The following is a 14,816-nucleotide window of genomic DNA, read 5'->3' as shown; positions in this document are numbered from 1 at the left end:
GAAACAGTCAATGACTTGGTACATATTTGGCTTGTAATTTCATTTAAATCTAGATCCATTCTCATAAAACAAGTATTTTCCATACACAGTTTCTTTTAACCAAAGTAAGTTTTGAAATCAGAATACAATAGGACTTTCATCTATAGATAACTGGCAAATTCATCTTTTCTTTGGGGTTTAAGATTTTCAAAAGGTAGACAGTAACTAAAACAGAGACACAGGTTATCAGAAATTTAAGTGTACATATTAAAAAGAAAGTGACTGCTTTCATTTATTGCTATTATGAGAACAGTACAGCATTTAGAGTCTTCTCATTTACCACAAGTTATTATTTTAGCAATAAAATGATGCAAGCGCAAAAACAACAAGCTTGTGTCTAACAAGTTTATTTCTACTATTGTTGTTTAAGAAAACACAAACGATTGTTATTGATAAAGAGAGAAATATTTGAAGTGTGTTTGCCCTGTGACTATGCACACAGTACAGGAAAAATACAAGGTAAACATACTTCAGATATTGTTTCAACAGCTTTTGCTCCAAGTACAAAGGGCATCTTTTTAACCTGAATATTCAATGTCTATTTAGCAAAATAATGGAAACATAACTGCTTCAGAAAATGTGTATTTAAAAGAAAGAGTCCAATTAAAACACTTCAATACACTGCAAGTTATCTTCTGGCAGAGAGACTGAGTAAAAGAATAAATCAGATAAGGTATGAGTTTGTTTAATACATTACTTGATGATGTTCAGATGCTGATGATAAGTGAAGAGGAAGATTTCCGTTCTTGCAACAGAACAGAACTTGTGTGAAATACTATGAAAAGCTGACAGACTAAGTGTTTTAAATACTAACAGTACTACTGTTCGAATGAGCTGAGAGCATCCAGCAAGGAAAAGATCACTGTATACTTAAGTTTTCTATACTTTTTCCTAATCACTCACAGCAAATAATTATTGGAAACAGCAGGTCAAATGAATTTTAGTGTGAGCAGCAAGGCAGGTCCTATGTGAAAAAAAAATGCTTCCTCATAAGGTTATTTTTTCCCTCATTCAACGAAATTCCTATTTTTTTCAGCAGGTGTAAGGAAGATTACCACAACTCATTTCAACTCACAGGAATGCCCACTTATTTGAAAAGTGTGGTCTTTGGCCAGTCTGCAGATTTACATTAATCTTTAGTCAAGTAATCACTCTGAATCTTGCGCAGTAATCCGGTTAACAGGGTGCCCACTTGACGTGATCCGTCCGTCTGTACAGTATTTCAGAACAGGTGAGACAAGTTCCTTCCTGGCTATTACGTTTAACTCTCATTGATGCGGGTAACAGTTTTGCACGCATGCCTAAGTGCAGGATTTACCTCCTAATGACTGATACTACGCAAAAGAAAATTGAACAAGAACATGACCATAAAAAAACACACTTCTTTGCTAGGAATAAAAGCATCCTACCAACAGAAATACCCATTTTCAAGTACTTTGAAAGGTACTTCAAGACAAAATAACTTTTATTCCATTAAACAGAAACATTTCACAGTATAGCCTTAATCTAGAGCTAACATTCATGCTAGCTTGAAGTGGAAAATTACAGTCTTCTCCTAGATACAAACACAAGCATACACTACAGTACTTCATTCTTTGCATTATTTTTGTCCATAAAGCACAAACTACTCTAAATTTGCTTGTACAAATGAAGTATTTTATGAAATATTCATTTTACAGAGAAATGGAGAAAAATGATAGAGCTGACTGGCCAAAGCCCATCCACAAAAAAGCCAATGGCAAAGCTAGGAAATGAATCCATATTAAATTAAATCTCTACTCCATATGCCATTCCTCTTCTTACAGGCCAATGAGTTCTCTTAAGCAAAACTCAGCTTAAAGACCAAAGCTGAAAAAATTCTGCAGCCAATCAGCTTTTAAACTGTAGATACAAAATCCCTACAATAATAAACAAGCAATTGCTGCAGAACTGATAGAAAAACAGCGTTATTTCTTTTTCTTGTAGACGTATCCAGCTGTGGAAAGACAAAAGCTAGAACAGAAAAAATGCTAGTGAGCTGAACACAGCTAGAGAAGCTTTACATATGTGAAACAAGGTGTATATATATAGCTACAGTTCCATCATGACAGAAGGGACAGAGAAATGACCAGCCAGAATTCTAGTGATGACAATAGGGAGAAAAGTGAAATAGTATTCATACCTCTTCATAGTATTCATTAAGATTTTAATTTATGATGGCTTTCTTAGTATCTGTTAGTTCTTGAAGACTACATGTCCATAACAAATGTATATAAACATTTTATTTTCTTAATAGTATTCCAATATGCCTGTTTTTTTTCTAACAAATACCAACCACTAGGGAGTATGTAATAAATGCTAAATGCCTTCAAGTTGCATCCTGCAGATCATGAAGAGATTAAACTCCAAAAGGATTTAAGGGACTATGGAGTAATTCTGTACGTCTGTTCACAACCCCTAAAAGCATGTTATACTTCTAAGGGATTATCTTTTGAAAACACTACAACTGAAATATGGTTACAGTAGTCTGTTCTTCTGAATTTTGCAGGCTTATTGTAATTTAATAAGTTGGACAAGCAGCTGTTGATTATATTTTTCTAAAATGGTATACACAAGTGTCTGATGACTGTTTCTCTCAGTATTAACATATTCAAAAACACAAAATGAAGTTCTTGAAAAATTATAATTAGCCAATACTGTGAGCATGCATTTTGCATGCTAGATCCTGAACTGCACAAAATTAATGTTTTAAGCACATTGATAAGTGTTTTATACCCACAGCTAGAGAGAAAGTTTTAAAAATGATTATTTATAAGGCTTTCAAAGTACATGCAGAAGTGCACTGTGTAAGTGCATTGTTTTATCGTAACAATGCCACAGCTTGCACAACAATTCAACAACTAAATGTGAAGGCATCTATCATTAAAACGCATCACAGATGGAAATATAACATCAACGTTAGTTGTATATATTATTTGCTACTACACTTAACCTCTACACACTGGAAGCGCAATGTGCTTTATATAAACATATGAAGACAATAAATGTGCAAAATAATGGAAAGTGTATTGCATAGATGGTTTGGGATTTTTTTCCTTCTGACTGTAGATGTGGTAACCGCAACGACATACAGGCAAAGCTTTGATACATTATGAAAATCTTTCAATTTCTACCCCGGAATATACGCACTTGCACACATACATCATAAGCCCAACCATTCTGACTAAAATACAAAAAACTGTGAAAGTTTATCAGAAGAACGCTCTTCCTATCTTCTTGCATTAATAGCGTTACCAAATTTACACAAAAATTCCTCATGCTCACAACAAAAAACCCCACTCTGTTCAACTAAGATATGATTTTGTATTACAGATGGCAACGACAAAAACACCAAAAGCTCCATTCCTGTGATTAATTTCTGGAAAGACTTTTTCAAGTTAAAATCAACCTTACCCCAGCCAGAACATCAACACTCAAGATTTTTCTGCTCTCATTAGTTCATAGGATAACTGTTTCTAAAACTCCTACTGGTTTACATTACTTCACTCAGAATCTTGCGAATTTCACATTAACAGGAAACTACTTGATATTTTTCTGGCAGAACAAAATGACATTATTTCAGTGTGAGAAAATATGCCCAAGTAGTTGATAATGCGAAGATAAGCAAAAGAAAAAAGGACTTCAGCAAACCATAGAGCTCAATATTATTGATTAAACACAAACATAGGATAACTTCTTTGGATTTGGGATGTACAGTGATTGTATTAGATGTCTGAGCTGAAGTTTCTCCCTCCAACAGATGTCTTTGTTTCTGCTGAAGGCAATGGAGAAATAATGTCACCACAGGAACAGATTAGGTTTCACCTGTAGTTACAACAGAAGTTATTGATAATGCTACTCATAACCACCACAGTCACAGACTCAATTTGCAGGCCAATACTCTTACTCATTGTGCCACAGCTCCTTTCAAAATAAAATACCCACTGTAGCATACTATATATATATATATTTACACATATATTTTTTATCTGTACATCTTCTCATTTAGGATAACAAGCAAAATAGTTTGAGAGCTATCACGCATCGAAACATCTCTACCATTCGCTAAAGTTCATGTTTCAATAAAAAGGTTTGAGTTTTTTGAGACTGTCGGACATCTTCCTTGCTTATATGAGGATGTCCAACATAAAAGTAACAGAAAAGCTCACCTTTCCTGGATTTGCAGCCAGAACAGAAAGAGTACAGACAAAGGTAGCAAGACCCCCCATTGCTCCAAAGTTAACAGCTGAAGTAATGTAAAACCATGTTACCAGAGGAGTGATGCAGACCTAAGAAACGTTGTTATTCCAAAATTTACGCAACCTGAAAATTTCCCCAATCTTGACACCTTCCACATATTTTCCAAAGGTATCAAGGCCTAGAGTTTTGGCCACTGTATTCATAAAAGGCAAACACTAAACATTTCACCAATATTTTATTTTAAATCCTAATTGCCTGATAATCCATAGAGTATTTGTAAATTTAATTGAGAGTATCTTGCATCCTGTAAATTACATCATACAATGATGAGTCACTCCCCTCTTAACCCTACCCCCAGCATTCAGACTCCTTACAAGCCAGGACTGCTCCACATGAAATGCAATGATCAAATAGGACTGTTCTTCTACAAAACACTGTGCTAATTCTCCTGCATTCAGTCTTTCCACTTGAATGGAATAAAAACCCTTTTGAGAACAACAATTCCAATTCCCCCCCTTTTTTTCTCAGGCACACTATGGGACTCCTCAGTGCATGCACAATGCAAATAAGGCAAACTTCCTTTAAAAGAGTGATTAATATGCAAAGACAGCCTGCTTTTTAGTGGGATGTGAAGAACCACCAACAAGCATTTCCAAATTCTGAGGTTTCTTCAATTATTTCCAGTGTTTATTTTAAACATAAGATTATGCAATAATACCACACATTAAGACCAATTTTTGCCAATATTGTGCAAACAACACCAAATTGGCTGTTCATCTTTTGTATCATATTTAAATGCAGCCTTGAATATCCTAGATAGGAAGGCACTGAAAAAAATAGGATTTAAATTTTTGAATCCTTAATATATATCAATCTTCATGTTAAAAAGACAGCATTTAAAACCCACTGTAAATAACTGTACTTTTTTTTTTTTTTAAAGAAATATTTAGGGTTAGGGTTTTTTTTAATAAAACAAGAAAGTTTACAATATTACAAACTAATTTCAGTGACAATTAACTAACTTCTTTATCAATATATTGCAGTTCCAGTAACATTTGAAGTATTTTTTTATACAGTTGCTTTTGGGACAAGAGATACAATACATGAAACATCTGGAAAAGCCCATTCAGATTTGGAGACACTGGTTTTCTACTTCCATTATATAAAACTTTCATCACTATTTGTCATCGTTTATCACCTGGTCAACTACACTTTCTATGTACAACTCAGCCAGGACTCACCTATTGAAACGACCTTTCAAGTGCCAATATACCATACTCTGCCCAAAATGAGCTCAAAATGTAGTCTGAATATGTTCACTGACTCATTTCTTATTCTAACCCTTTACTTCACACACTTCCCAACCTTTTCACACAGGTTTACACACCGCCTTCCACGTCTTTGGAAAGGCATTTCAAGTTAACCAACACGGTAAATTATTATTAAACATAAACCAGTAACCAATAATTAACATTCTTGTTTATCTTAAAGATTTCAAGGTTAATATGTATCACTGATATAAACAAAAAATGAAAAAGTAAATTAAGAATTTAAATAAGCATCTATTATAACTATTTCTATAGCAGTAGCTGTACTAAAATCACAAAATCATTGAGGTTGGAAGGGACCTCCCGAGATCATCTAGTCCAACACTGGGAGGCAGCTACAGGAGGTTACCCAGTAGTCTGTCCAGATGGGTTTTGAATACCTCCATGGATGGAGGCTCCACAATCTCTCTGGGCAACCTGTTCCAGGATTCAACTACCACCCTCACAATAAGAAAGGGGGGGGGGGGGGTTGTTCTGTTTTCTTATGTTCGGACAGGATTTCCTGTATTCCGATTTGTGCCTCTTGTCTCTTGTCCTGTCACTGGGCATCACTAAGGAAAGCCTGGTTTCTTTCTTCATTCCCTCACATCAGGTATTTATCCACATTGACTAAGATCCCCTCAAGTATTCTTTCCCAGGCTCAACAGTCTCAGCCTTTCTCAGCCTCTCCTCATACAAAAGATGCTCCAGTCCCTTCAGTGGACTCACTCCAGTAAGTCTGTGTCTTTTTTGTACTGGGGAGCCCAGAATTGGACACAGCACTCCAAATGTAGCCTCACCAGTGCCGAGTAGATGGATTTTAAGAAAATTAACCTGTCTTGCATACTTTTAAAATCAATAACAAATTGTGAAAAGTAGCTATCCTGATTATAAAGACCCAATTGTTTTAAAAGTCTTTAAACGTTCTCTATAAAGAAAACAAAAATATTTTTATTCAAGGCATTATGAGACTGACAATTCTGAAACACTTAAAACAGTCACGAGTTTCTTTATATGCATTCTGTCCTGGCAAACAATAACCTGATAAGGTGACGGATATTTGTGCCTCTCCATCCTAAGAAATTAACCATTTCAATGGCTTTCCAAATTATTTCCCACATCATTCTACCAAGTTTGTACTAAATCAGGCAACTCCCAGTTTTCACAACACACCCTGCAGATCTCTGTATCTGTCTTGTCATAAGATCTAGGATGCAAATAGCTAAAGGATCAACTACGACACATATCACTTTACTGGCTCTAGCCTAAACTTAATTTTCTTGCATCAGATTTACAGATATAGGGCTTCATCCCCGCCATCACAAATTGCTACCAGAAATAGTTGTAGGATCAGTTTCTGCCATTCCTTGGTTTTGGGTCCCTCTGTGACCTGCCTTTAAGCCAACTGATGCCAAGTTTGCTACTGACTTCTGTGGACAGTCAGAGTCTTACAGACCTTTAGTACCTTAGTTAACTAGACAGGGAAGAAACACAGAACCTGCACTGTAGAAGAAGTGAACAATTACAGACTTGAGCTGAAAATCTCTCCCCCTTATTTTTAAATTTGAGGTCTAATTTTGCACATACAGTAGAAAGTTGAGATATATTAATCTTCATGTGCAAGCCTCTCATTTTCTTCAAACGCAACATCACTCCTTTGTTTCTGCTGCAAATACACAGGTCTAAATTATTACTAGATATCCATTCTAATTATTCACTTTTTAAGTGTGATGGCTTAAGAATTTAGATAACTCATCCAGCTATTAAGTGCAGTACTATGTGAATATACCCCACAGCTGCTGCTTCTTCAGAGAAGGACTCTGGTATCTTAAAGCAATTTGCACTTGCTTAGCAGGATAAACCTTCCATTGTTAGCTACTCCCCAAAAATCAGCTCTTCCATCAGCAGCTGCCTAAAGATCTGAAGTTACCAGGACTAAGGCTACTGGTGGTCTACATTTGTCCAAACAATAGTTTTGCTAAAGTACCTGTAATACATATATTGCTTGTGATAAAACAAAAGCAACCTCACATGCCAAAGCCCATAGCGAGGTCCAAAAAATGCTGTAACAGAAGCTGTCAGGTAGCCTTGGTCATTTTCAAATACATCATCATCTACCCTGTACACCTCAACGTGTTTTGGCACAAGCTTTTCTTTTATTTATCCTTGGAAGGTCTAGAAGCTGCAGGTATGATTTACTCTATGGATATCAATTATCTGCCTTATCATCATCGACAGATATAGTGGCAGCTACTGGACTTGAACTGTAAGTGAAAAAATTATTTTAATCTGAAGTTTATCCTTGATTTTTATCCATTTCACTTTCTTTAGGCACCTATATTGTAAACTAAAAACCACACAAAAATCTCATTCGGGTACCTGGTAGTTACTGCCTCAGACACTTAACAAATGCAATGTATCAGAAGGGCCTGAAAGCCTGCCATTTGGCTCTCACAGTAACCTCAAAAGGCAATGTTCCTAATGAGCAGCTGCAGTGGGGAAGCTGCACTTCAGCACCATGAACTGAAAGGGCATAACGGCACCACCCCCAAACCCACCTCATTTACATCCCTTTGCATCAGCAAGGGCTTTAAACGATGGTAATGTGTTCTCCTAAACAAAAGGAGCCAGAGCCAGCGTAGATCTGACCTTCAAATTTGATTGTGATTTTTATGTCTCAAAGTCTATTTGCCTGGTGGCTCTTTTTCCCCCCCTCCACGACTTGAGAGTGTTGTGGTGGAAACCAACACATCAAGTCCTATGAAAACATGCGCAAAGGACAGCATTCGGGAAAGTGGAGATGCCTGGGAGCTGTAGTTCTCTTCACAGACACACCCTCAGCCAAGTTACTCCCAGACATTCTCCCTGTTATAAAAAGCTATTGTAGGAAGACAAACACCACAATTTTGTTTCCCGATTGTCTTCAAACTTTTATATTTAGAATTGAGTTGCTTTACTTATTTTATCTCACATTTCAGATCTTTGTGAAGGTATAGAATAGGGAAAACAACAAAGACACCATCTTGTCACTGCACCTGAAAAATACTGTAACGGCCCCTACTTGATTTTTTTTCTGATAGTTCCCTGCATAAAAGCTATGATACACACTTCCAAAGACGACAGCTTCTCCCAGTCTGCTTACACAGGCATTTTGGGGAGTTCATAATATCTGTCTTACTATTTGCAAGTTGTGAGTTAGAGTACAACAGAATTGTTATTGACAGATCAAATCATACTGAAGTATACTGCCCTGCAAAACCAATGCTTCAAAAGCCACATAGGGAAACCAACAAAAAAACCTAGAATTGTGCATTATCTATATAAGCATTATCACCAGGTGTGTTAAATAATGAGTAAAAATGCAGGATGGCCTTTTAAATGAGAAAATAAAATGTGCTTTTGTCTCTTACTAAAGCTATTTTTCTGTCCTTGCAGACTGACAGCAGCAGATGCAGTATCCCCTCCTCCTCTCCCATCAATTGGTTCTGCTTTCCTGCCAGCCAGTCTAGGCAAACCCATAGCATTACCTAAAAAAACCAAACCCCAAACCAAACCAACCAACTCACCCCCCCAAAAAACATGCCATTCTCTTATCAAGAAGAAACCAATCACTTATACCCTATGGCAGAAAGGTCTATCGCTAGAATAGGTTTCTAGAGATGAGCCAAGAAAAGTGAAGGCACTTTCAGTCCAGAGAGCAGCCACAAGCTTTAACACTTAAAAACTGGGTATTCATTAAATTACATTAAATGTCCTAAAAAAAAAAAAACCAAACCAAAACCAAAACCAACACACCACCAACCTACAAAAAAATCCACCCCCAAAAAATCCAACAGTCAAGTCAGGACTTTTCAAGTTCATATGTCAAGAGGATAAAGTTTATACAAAATACTCTCTATTATTTAAGAAACTATAGTTCTCAGGATGTAAATGAAAGGAGATGAGCCATCTGCTGTGTCTATAAATAATCAGCTTCTAAATTATAAAGGAATGTTTTAATTTAATAGTAGATTAAATAAATCATCACTATCCCAGGCCACAGGAATACATACAAAACGTGAAATTGTTCTAAAAAACGTAAAGGCATGCTTTTGTTCTGAACCTACCACATAACTGTTGCTCAGACAACAGTCTCTTCAGGGATTCTTCACTAATAAGCATCTATCTCTTGCCTCCTTTTACATTTAAGCTACTGTAAAGCTGTAGTTAGGTTTCTTTATTAGCGTGATCGTAGCTGCTTCCCCTCTTTCACTGACATCTCCTTCAACATCATAGCTTCCAAAGCCCAAAGCAATAGCCTTTCTACCCCCATCACAGACTGTCGTGAGGTCAGCTGGGAAAAAAAGGAGGTACAAGCTTTAGCAGACCAAAGCATCCTTTAGCGTGGAAAACATAACTGATGTGCTGCGTGCCACTTTTACCATAAACAGCGCTGCTGCTTTGTTCTAGCTTTTTAATATTTTATTTCATTTTTGTGTTCTCCATTTTCTGCTGATTTAACAGTCCAGTTCCAGCTGAGCAGCTCCCTAGGCACTCTATGCATTCATAATTATTATTATTGGATAAACATGTATTTGAGTGGGGCAACAGATGATATGCAGATAATTTTTCTTTGCTTACTCCCATCTATTTCCCCTGAAAAAAATACTTTATTCTGCCCTCCCACAGCTGAGAAAGCCTGTGTGAATGTGTCAGAGAGGCGATAGCTACAGAATCACAGATAGTAGTCTGGCATCTTATAATGGTTGAGATCAAGAATGTATGCAGTGATGGTGATTAGAGGGCGTGGCTGAGCCAGATGCAGAGCTGGCTATGGGGAAGAACTGTGCTGGAAATGGAAAGACAACCCCCCCTTATTTGTTACACATACCCTCTAATAAGCCATAATATAACTTTTTTAAAATTATAATAAAGAGAAGCTATATAGTAGTGCTTATGACACAGGAGAGCTGTGTACTGTTAAGAATGGGTGTTGTGCTGATGTTAAACAGGTGGCTTGATTTGGCAACAGACTTGAGCACACTGGTGGCAATGGTCCGCCATGATGGGAGCTGGAATTAAGCCACAACAAGACAGCAATTGTTACTATGTTAGTAGATAGAGCTACAGCAGAAGTAATTGCTTAAGGAGATAAGGAATCATCAGTATGGGAATGAGGAAGTGAGGCGTTACGGTAGTTAAGGACAGCACCTAATCGAGGGGTGAAAAGAGACTGTGCAGTGAGGTCTGCAATAGCAGTGACAGGAACGAGCAGTGCACTGGGGTACACTGCAATGACACAGAAACGGGTACAGGAGCTACGCAGAAATAGCAGGGATCTAGACAGAGAGCGAGCTTTACCGAGAGAACAGCAGCAGCGACTGGGAAGTAGTTACAAAATGATGAGCTGAAAAGGGGCTGCAAGAAGTAAAGGCAATGACAGTTCTGAGGTAGACAGCAGCGACAATCAGCGTTGGGTGCTTTAGGCCACGAGGCTTGCAAAGAAGGGTGGGGAAGTGGTTGATGAGCTGTAGGACAGGACAGCGAGGAAACACACAGCCAAGAGAAGGCCCTGGGGAACGCTTCCTAGTGCGTGCAGTTAAGGACAGCGCAGAGCAAGGGGCTTGGGGCGACGAGGCTCGCCGAAGGATGGCAACAGGAAGGCGGCACGTCGGGGCGGACCACGGTCCCGCTGGCGGAGGGGGCGGTGCCAGCACAGGTGTGGCCGTAACTGCGCCCAGCCAACCTGTCATCTCCCGGGGCCAGCGCCCCGGGCCGGGGCAGATGAGGCAGGCAGCCGGCGCTCGGGGCCGTTACGGACGTTGGCGACCCAAGCGACTAACGGCCGCTCCCGCTCGGGGCCGCCCGCTCCCCATTGGCCGCGGCTGCCGTCGACCCCTCCCGTCTCCCCCTCCTCCCGCGAGCAGGAGCGCTCGCTCCCGGCTGCCGCTCCCTTAACGGCAGCGGCGCGCGGCCCGCTGCCCCCCTCCCGCAGCACCCCGTCTCTTTTCCCCCCCACCACTGCCAGCCGTCCTGCACGCCTCCGCCCCCCCTTTTTTTTTTTATTTTTACAGCTGCTCTAGCCCCCGCCTTTAATTGCAATCGCATCTCTTCCCTCCCCGCGCTCGCTGCAATTTCTGCCCCGCACATGCAACCGCTTGCAAGAAGCGGGGCGGATGGGCGGGGGCGGACACCGCCGAGCAGCGCAGTAGCTGCCTCGGTATTCACAATGAAGTCGACGCGACAACGAAAAATCCACCGCCTCCCTCGCCCGGCGACACCATTAACACAGCGCACGTAGCATCCTCTCCGCTTCGCTCGCCTCCTCTTTTCCTTATCTTCATTGTCTGGGATTCACAGCACACCGAAACCCCAGCCCGGGGGAGGTGGGCTCCCGCGGGGGGGGGGGAGCGATTCCTCCCCTCGCACCCGCGGACAGCGGCACCAGAGCGCAGAAGCAGCCGCTCGCTCACACCCTTCTCACCTACCCCCCCCCCCCTCCTCCCCTCCGCTTATCTCCTGTCAAATTCGCACAGCCCGAGCCATCTTTCCTCTCCGGCTCCCACGATAGCGAACAATGTGCACGAACCAGCCGCCCCGCCACCCACACCGGGCGCGGCCGGGAGGGAGGACCCCACCGAGGGTTGTCTCCCCCCACCCCCGAAAGCCCGGCGGCGGGGGTCCGCCCGACCCCATTGTTCGCCCCACCAGGTCCCGGCACCACCCCGCCCCAGCCAGCGCCCCATTGCCCCGGCCGTACCTGCGGCTCCAAGCAAAACCAACGTCCAGGGCAGCACGGTGGCTAGCAGCATCGCAGCCGGCTGGGCGAGAGGCAACCGCTCGTGAAATAGCCTTTTCCTGCAGTACGGAAGAAACGCAGCTCGCTTCTTTTATAATTTTTTTCTTTTTTTCTTCTTCTTTTTTTTTTTTACCCCCCCCGCCGCGTCTTCCTTCGCCGCTCCTCCCCGCTGCCGGCCGCCCTCCGGCTCCGTTAGCCGCGCGTACTCCCCGCGCCGCCTTCTGCCGGCTGCGCCCCGGCCGCGTCCCGGCGCCGCCGCGCTGACTGACAGACGGCCTCAGCACCGCGGCCCGGATCCCTGCGCCGCCCGGCTTCGCGCGGCGCATGGCACCGCCGTGTTCTTCCACCCGCGCCCGCCTCAAATAGTACAGCGCAAGCCCGCGCAGAAGAGGTCTGGGGGCGCCGAGGGGGGCTCTGGCCCCCTACGAAACGCGGCGCGGATCTCGGGGCTGGCCCCGTGCCCAGCCCGCGGAGGAACCTGCCGGGGCTCGGGCGCGCTCAGAGCCGGGGCAGGGCGGCGGCCCCTTCGGGGGTACTTTATTGCCAAAAATGAGATTAACGAATTAACCGGCCCGCGGGAATTGGGGAAGGGATTTACTTGCCGGTTTGGCCGGCGCCTGCCCGAAGGAGTACCTGCGGAAAAGCAGGCAGGAAACGAAGAGAGCAAGGGCAGGACCATTTTATCTATCCCCTGCCCTTCGGCTGGGCTTTTGTTCCATTTTTGCATGAGGGGGCCGGAGCCAGCTCAGAAACCACAGAGCGTGTTTAGCAGGACTCCCAGAGCCAAGAGTTGTTACAGGCACCATTTTGCCATAGCCAAGACCTGGGGCAAATGCCAGGGGGGAACTGTGGGTGAAGAGATGCTCCATGGGGACTCAGCTCCGAAGGAAGGAGGTTGCCCACCTTTTGAACCATTTCTGCCAGGCCTCCCTTTGCATGGCTCCACACTGACCCTCCAGCCACCCCCAACTCACATGGACGGTATATCAAAGCTGTCCTAATGAGTTACACGTTTGTATATACAGAATATCTTGTCATTCAACTTGCTGTCTACACCAACACCCACAGCAGCAACTCTTCTTCCTTCAAGACCTGAGAGGTGGTGGGCACTCAGGCACAGTACCAAAGATGATGTGGGTTCGGTGCTGGGTGTACAGAAAAAAAGATAATGTTGCAGAGTCAGTTTTGAACCAGCTTTACATTACAATCAACAAAACCTGCCTTTTTCAGACTACCATGTCTTAACAGTGCTCCTCCAGCACCTTCCCAAACTTCAGGAATTGCTAAGAGCCCTCATTACTTGAGCATAGTATTCACTTGCTTTGGGATCTGTGCTTCAAGGGGGAGAAAGGTCTTAGGAAAAAAAAATTAAAATTAAGCATTTATTTTATGCAGGTGTAGCCTACAGTCTGTGTTTTCATTTCATTTCATTAGTATTAGAGAAAAGCACTTCAACTGAAGTAGGCCTTTGTCATAACATGCAAAATAATTTGGCTTAGTTGGCTAATTGTTGTTGCTATTTTAAAATGAAATTAAAAATACCTAGAGTAGTTGTGAACACAGAAGGACTTCTAATGACACAGAGACTTCATTAGCAGAAAACTGCCATGTAGAAACCATTTAGACAGAAGATAGCTTACTTAGATAAAGAAACAGTATCCTTTGAATATAATTTGACACCAGTATTTCAACAATATGTTAATATAGTCAAACCATTCCAGTATTTGGCTGTTAGTGGTCTAAAGGATCGTTCCAGGCCAGATCATACTCTTTTATTTTATCCTTTTCTGTTTGAGAAATCCCTTCCCCCTTTCCATTTTATAAGAATCCTTCTCTAAAAGAAACAACAAAGTTACTTATTGCACTGTGATTGAAAACATGCCTTCTCTGCTCCTTTGGTCTGCCTAGCCCACGGCCTCATATTGGATTGATTATCTGCAGAGAGCAACCTTGCTCAACCATGCCATGTGCTATTATTCGACTCCCTCTTGCTCTCCCAGTTCACACCGATCCCTACTGTCCTGCAGACTTGCATTCTTGTACTCTGTATCCTGCCCCCAACATAAGGTCACTCATCCAGTGAGATGCCAATATTAATTTAAAGTTTTTCAGGTCATACAGATGCTCAGCTCAGACCATTTTGGAAGAGAAAGCCAGCCTCTCACTAAGAGTATTTTTGGGGGATAAAAACCTCAGAAGAAACTGTATCCTTTATCCTGAAAATAGTTAAGTCAATTTCTGGATACATATTAGATACTTTTCCTCTTATCATAAAGACTACACTGAGTTTACACCAGTTATTACACAACTTTAGCAGATTAAATCAACTAGTGACTGTAGAAGAGAGAGGCAGGATCTCGATCATCCATCAAACCAGAACATCTTGCAAGACTCCCACCTTGTTTCTCCATCCTTTCAACTGCTGGTTGACAAATGTGGATAAACATAGTGGCAAGCCATCTGCTTCTCCTTGG

General features: G+C 41.8%; 1 protein-coding gene across 7 annotated transcripts in view; it reads right to left on the bottom strand.

The window, feature by feature from the left end:
- Window positions 1–12,659, bottom strand: part of NCAM1 (neural cell adhesion molecule 1) — a 159,880-nt gene extending 147,221 nt beyond the window's left edge. Inside the window, exon 1 of one of the 7 annotated variants that reach the window (XM_052786601.1) lies at window positions 12,304–12,659. In XM_052786601.1, coding sequence (XP_052642561.1) covers window positions 12,304–12,355 — 52 coding nt within the window. In that variant the 5' untranslated portion in view covers window positions 12,356–12,659. The remainder of the gene's footprint in view (window positions 1–12,303) is intronic. The other 6 variants (XM_052786595.1, XM_052786596.1, XM_052786598.1 and 3 more) reach the window with 6 other exon arrangements.
- Between the last annotated feature and the right edge of the window lie 2,157 nt (window positions 12,660–14,816).

Source organism: Harpia harpyja, chromosome 4 (assembly GCF_026419915.1).
Source record: "Harpia harpyja isolate bHarHar1 chromosome 4, bHarHar1 primary haplotype, whole genome shotgun sequence".
NCBI lineage: Eukaryota > Metazoa > Chordata > Aves > Accipitriformes > Accipitridae > Harpia > Harpia harpyja.
The sequence above is the reverse complement of the archived record's forward strand: the minus strand, read 5'-3'. Positions and strand labels throughout refer to the sequence as shown.